Consider the following 6,135-nt stretch of genomic DNA (forward strand, 5'->3'; position numbering starts at 1 on the left):
TAATAATAATAATAATAATAATAATAATAATAATAATAATAATAATAATAATAATAATAATAATAATAATAATAATAATAATAATAATTTTTTCAAGGTCTTTTCCAGCCTAAATTATTCCATGATTATTTGGGGCAATAAAAGATGATAGAAGGTGATGACAAAGTGTGTATCCATGGCTAGGCTATGTAGGAGATGAGAAGTTTTGTATTCTATCAAGAAATTATGGAGAATTTCATTATTCAACCACCCAGCCTTTAAACCTCCCAGATTTTCCTGGAATTTGCCAGGATGGCACTTGTCCCTCAGAGCCTTCAAGGATCTCCTGTTTGGGAGAGCATCTCCAAAGCCTTGCAGGTGTGGAAAAGTGGGAATGCTGTGCTGGGAAAGGAGAGCTGTCTAAAGAAGGAAAAAATAGGAATAAAACCTTGACAGTGAGAGGAGATTCCACTCCCTAAATCAAATTTGGCTACACAGTGGTACCTGCCTTTTGCCTGGCTGGATTTTCCCAAGTTATCCTCCAGCTTTCATGCCACCAATCAATCAAACCAAAATGGATTTAAATGATTTTGGAGTCTGTAAGAGCAGCTGATGTTTGAGAGTTCAAGCAAGGGATGATTGACCCCTAGACAGAACCTCCAGGGCAGACAACAGATGTCCCATCACAGTTCCTCCAGAAATAACACAAAAAGTGCCTTTTCCAAGGCATGATGCTGTTTTTCCTCTTAAATTTCCTCTGCTTGATGTATTTTGAGATGGAAAAATGATCTAAGAGAGGAGCTGTGTGTAGAAAGAAAACTCTTTGATTTGGAGTGTCAGTGAAAAGACATTAATAATCCTATTATTAATCTTCGACTGTTTCCCTTAATTAATTTTTAATTTGGATGAGACACGTGATTGTTCTTTCATAAAACAGGAAGATTGGGGTTTTATAACTCTGATTTCTAAGGCTCTGATGGTTTGATTTTATTTTCCAGCTGACTTTGGGGTAGCAGCAAAAATAACAGCCACTATTGCAAAGAGGAAATCCTTCATTGGCACCCCTTACTGGTAAGAGACCACTTTGATTGCTGTGCTGCAGAGCTGAGCCTGTATTTCTGCCAAAAATCCTCAAATACACACATATGGATATAGAAATTGCATAAATTCCCTTTCTTCCAAGTGAAATGCCCAAAGGGTAAAAATCTGGGAAGCACTGATTGGAGCTGATCTGTTGCTGGAAAAAAAAGCTACTTGATATTTGAGGCAGTGTTTTAATATATTTAAATTTATAGTTATAGTTACATTTATATTTATATATTTTTTCTATTTTTTCTATATTTATATTTTTATTTACATTTTTATTTACATTTATATTTACATTTTTATTTACATTTATTTATATTTTTATTTACTTATATTTATATTTATATTTATATTTACATATATTTATATTTACACTTATATTTATATTTACATTTGTATTTATATTTATATTTATTTGTTTCTCCCACTTTTATTTTTGCAGATTATTCTCCCTTTTTGGGGAGGATACCAATGGTTATTTAGTTTCTCAGCCTTACATTTTTAGTGACTAAAATAGTGTCTTTCTGATTTCTGTGCAGAAAGGAAACCAGATTTTCAAACTTATCTTTTAATCATCTCTACTGATTAATGTCTGCACGCAGGCACCATTTAATATGCAAATAATCACTGTAAACCTTATGCTGGATTAATATGCAAATTTAGCTGGGTTTGGGCATGACTGGGATGGTGTTTTGGGGCAATCAATGGCTTTTAATTGTTGTTGCCCTGGAGAAGGAGGGCTGAGGGCATCTGTTCATTCACACATTTCCTGGGAATGCTGCTCCCAAATCACCTCTGGGTGCTCCCCAAGATTATCTCAGGGTGATTCCCTGTTGGGAATGGGGTGATCCAGAAGTGATCCAGGTTAATCCCCTCTCCTAAGATGCTTATTTAGATCTTCAAGGAGCTTTTGAGTACTTTGTGTTCCTACCTTGCTCTTTAATGTGACTTTTATTTGTGTTTTGTGTTTGTTTTTGTTATGTTGTATTCAGCAGTTTGATTTTGTGTCCCTTAATTTGTGGTCAGACATTTCAAAAGATTTTACCCACTGTTTAAAACATACAAAGTTCACATTAATTGTTGTTAGATCCTTAGATCCAAGATATTTCCAGAGCTGTGGGAAAATAAACCCTAAAAAACAACTCCCTGAAATACATACTTTGTGGAATAATATTGAAATACATTATAAGTAAATAATGTTGAAATACATCACTTAAATTAGTGTGCAATGTTTTGTGTAATGTTAATAAAATTTTTAAAAGTATTTCTGTAATGATCAAAACCCAGTCTGAACATAAAATCCTTTCCTTACTCCATTAAACATAAAAATATTTGTATTCCTCCTGTTCATTTCCCCACATCCCCGTTCTCTCTTTCTTGGGGGGAACACGAGATGTTTCAAATTATAAATCCCCATCACATCCAACAATTAGACATTTCATTTAATTCTATTTATTTTGGTATGTGCATAAATAAATACCCTTATCTGTGCATAATGTATGTGTTGTAAAGTTAAAATATATATTAATTTTAATAATAAGTTAACAATATAAAAATAAAGAGTGAAATGTGCTAGAATAACTTTATAATACTAGTATCTCAAATCACCTAGTTTATGTTATTATATATTGAGTTCTAAATCTTTAAAACTTACTCTAAAAACAAAAAAAAACCCAAAAAACACAGTTTGTGTTAAAAAAAAATCACTCCCCCACATCCTACTCCTAGACTGAAGTGTCTGCAAAACAAACAGCAAGACAGAGCTTCTATTTAGCTTTTAATTAATTTTATTGTTTAATATTATTCAATTTCTGTTAAATAAACAACTTTTTCCACTTCTCTCAGAAAAAAAAAAATTTCCTCCAAACCAATTAAAAAAAAATAAAATTCATTTAAATTCTGTTTTCCTAGAGAAACCCCATTTAAAGTTTTTCTCCCAAATTTACCCTAAACTAAAAGAAATACAATTTCTTGGCGCCCAACGTGGGGCAAGAGAAAGTGGAAAAACCTGTGGTGATTACTAATTGTATTTTTGGTATTTGGGATAAAGCATTATTATTAGATGATGATGATGATGATGATGATAATAATAATAATAATGATAATGATTATGATGATGATAATAATAATAATAATAATAAAAATAATAATAATAATAATAAGTGGTCATCTTGTTTGGATGCATAATGTCCCTCGGGGTGGAGGCCTTCATGTGGATCTGGTCCCTAGAACTTTTTGAGTTTTTAATTCCTTTCTTTTACCTCTTTTACAGTAGAGGGGCAGGGATAGAATGGTTATTGTGCTGGGCTGGGTGCTAATGATTTCTAGGAAGTTAATTTTTGCAGTTTGGAAGTTGAGGTTTGCAGTTCTCCTGGAGAGCAGGAACTCGAGCGTTGCTTTTGCAGGATGGCCCCCGAGGTGGCGGCGGTGGAGAAGAACGGGGGGTACAACCAGCTGTGCGACATCTGGGCCGTGGGCATCACTGCCATCGAGCTGGCAGAGCTGCAGCCACCCATGTTCGACCTCCACCCCATGAGGTTTGTGCTCCTGGGGGGCTCCAGCACCTTCCTGAATCCCAGCAGGAATTGTCAGGATTCCATTGAAGCTGCTCTGGAGCGCTGAAGGAAAAACTCACACCGGGATTGCTTCAATGAATGGTTGTTTTCATGTCTGTAAGGCATCAATCTGCTAAAATCTTGCATTTGGAATGGAAATTGGAAGCAAAATCTGGAAATTGGTCGTTTTTGGTGGCACCTGGCCTAGTGGGAGGTGTCTCTGCCCATGGCAGGGGGTTGGAATGAGATGGGATTTAAGGTCCCTTCCAATCCAAACCATTCTGGGATTCCAGAATCACAAATCTGATGAAGAAGAGGGACAGATTCACTGGTGATAGGAAACAACTAGGGAAGCCATACCCTAATATTTAACAAGATTATGGCATTAAAAATATTTTATTTAAAGATAAAATCAGCAAATTCCTTCTGTCTCTCCTTTAACCCAGTGCAAACTCCAGTCCAGTTTCACCAGTATGATTCTCACCATAAAGTGTTAAAGTATTCAGATTTTAGAATGAAATTATTATTGTTTTTTTCCACATTATATAATTTTCCTTTCTTTCCCTTTAGGGCTCTGTTTTTAATGTCAAAAAGTAATTTTCAACCGCCAAAGCTAAAGGAAAAAGCAAAATGGTAGGTGGAGCTCCTTCCTTTGATCCATATTTTATTGGAATTATGTGATCCTCGAGGTCTCTCAAACTATTTTATTTATAGATATTTATTTATTTATATTTAATTTTACAGAAAAAGGGAAAAAATATTTGTTATTGTTGAAGAAGAGACCCTTCTTTGAGGCTCTTTGTATGTTCTAGAAGAAAAATCTTTATCCTTTCCCTTTAATTCCTGTGATGGGGTGCTTTAATCCTTTCCTGGTTTCTTTACCCTGGTTTATTCATTCTTGGTTTATTTTCTGTACCAAAATGTTTTCCATGCAAGTTCCATGAATCAAATGGGGTTGGTTTTTTTTTTTCCCCCTGTTTTATTGACTTGAAAATGTAATTATTCAAACCTGAGGTGAGACACCTGCACGATATTCTGCTTTATCACACCCTCTTGTAATCTCCTTATCAACTGTCTTAAAATCAATAATACCTTGAAAAATTCAACATAAACTCTCTTTTTCTTTAAGGTCAGCAACATTCCATAATTTTGTCAAAATAGCACTTACAAAAAATCCAAAGAAGAGACCGACAGCAGACAGACTTCTCTCTGTAAGTGACTGGGGACATTTGGTGACTTCAGGAAGGGATCTTTGCCTTCAAAATGAGGAGCAAATCAGCAGGAAACCACAGGGAAACCAATTTTCTTTAATCTTATAACTCAGGTGGTGAAATCTGAAGGCAAAACACGTTGATCAGCTGCTAGCAAGTGGATTTTGTTCAGTATTTTGACATATTTTTATACAATTTTTGGCCAATTACAGAAATTGGTTTCATGTTCTCAACCCCAGCCTTCCTGCAAGTGGCTGCCTTGGCCTTGAAGCTGTGTAAAAGTTGGACTTCCCTGACTCCCAAAAATTTCAGCAGCTCTTGATGTACTTCTGCTTTCCCAAATTCAACTGAAAACCTGATGTAAAAAAATGAAGTTCAAATGTAATTATTTCTTTGATTGGAGTTTAATTTGCAAGTTGGTCCAGAGCGTGGTGTTTCCATATTTATGTTATTAGGAAATTAAGGAGTCATTAAAACAACACCTGAACCTCCAGAAAACACACCAAAAAAAATCAGTAACTCTGTTAAATGTTTATTACTGAAAGTTCTCTGTTAATTTCAGGTTAAAACTCCTTTTTTGTGTGTTCTTTCCTGTGGTTACAGCACAGCTTTGTGGGGCAGCCTGGTCTCTCGAGGTCTTTAGCAGTTGAGTTGTTGGACAAAGTCAACAACCCCGAGAACCACACCCACTACGGGGAAGTGGACGATGATGATTTTGAGGTGAGAACATCTTTTATTCCCTTCTTTTCCTTAAAACTGGATGTTTAAATGCCCTGCTTTGCTTTGGGAATATAAAATTGAAGCTTAAACAGCAGCTGGTTCTTGTTGGTTTGGTTGTTGTTGGATGCTCTTCCCTCACCTGTGGGTCCCTCCCTGCAGCCTCACTCGGTTATCCGCCACACCATCCGCTCCACCAACAGGAATATCCGGGCAGAGAGGACAGCATCCGAGATAAACTGTGAGTTCCTGCTCTGCTTTCCCCTTCCTTGGGCTGGGATTTGCCTCAGGAAAGGGAATGAAATCTTGGGATTGCAATGAGGATCAGCTGGGCAAGCTTCGCTCCGTTTCCCCGCGCTCGGCCTCGTCCTGTTCTTGTTTTCACTTCTTGTCAGGTTTGGTTTTGTGGTTTTTTATGTTTTTTTTAAAATTTTGTTTCTTCTGTTTATCTTCTCTTTGTTTACTTTTCTTCCCTGATTTTAGGCATTTCAATGGGAATAATTTTGGCAAGTTTTGGACCATTTCACCGCGCCTCATTTCATCTCAGTACATTTGGTTGTAGTCACTCCCTTTCAAATACTCTCTTA

General features: G+C 36.0%; 1 protein-coding gene across 2 annotated transcripts in view; it reads left to right on the forward strand.

The window, feature by feature from the left end:
- The window catches only part of MAP4K5 (mitogen-activated protein kinase kinase kinase kinase 5), a 56,840-nt gene that overhangs the window by 31,788 nt on the left and 18,917 nt on the right, over positions 1-6,135 (forward strand). For both annotated transcript variants that reach the window (XM_015630991.3, XM_015630992.1), the window contains exons 8-13: positions 978-1,050; positions 3,471-3,602; positions 4,191-4,253; positions 4,750-4,831; positions 5,435-5,551; positions 5,711-5,789. In XM_015630991.3, coding sequence (XP_015486477.1) covers positions 978-1,050; positions 3,471-3,602; positions 4,191-4,253; positions 4,750-4,831; positions 5,435-5,551; positions 5,711-5,789 — 546 coding nt within the window. The remainder of the gene's footprint in view (positions 1-977; positions 1,051-3,470; positions 3,603-4,190; positions 4,254-4,749; positions 4,832-5,434; positions 5,552-5,710; positions 5,790-6,135) is intronic.

This window comes from Parus major, chromosome 5, assembly GCF_001522545.3.
Source record: "Parus major isolate Abel chromosome 5, Parus_major1.1, whole genome shotgun sequence".
In the NCBI taxonomy this organism is placed as follows: domain Eukaryota; kingdom Metazoa; phylum Chordata; class Aves; order Passeriformes; family Paridae; genus Parus; species Parus major.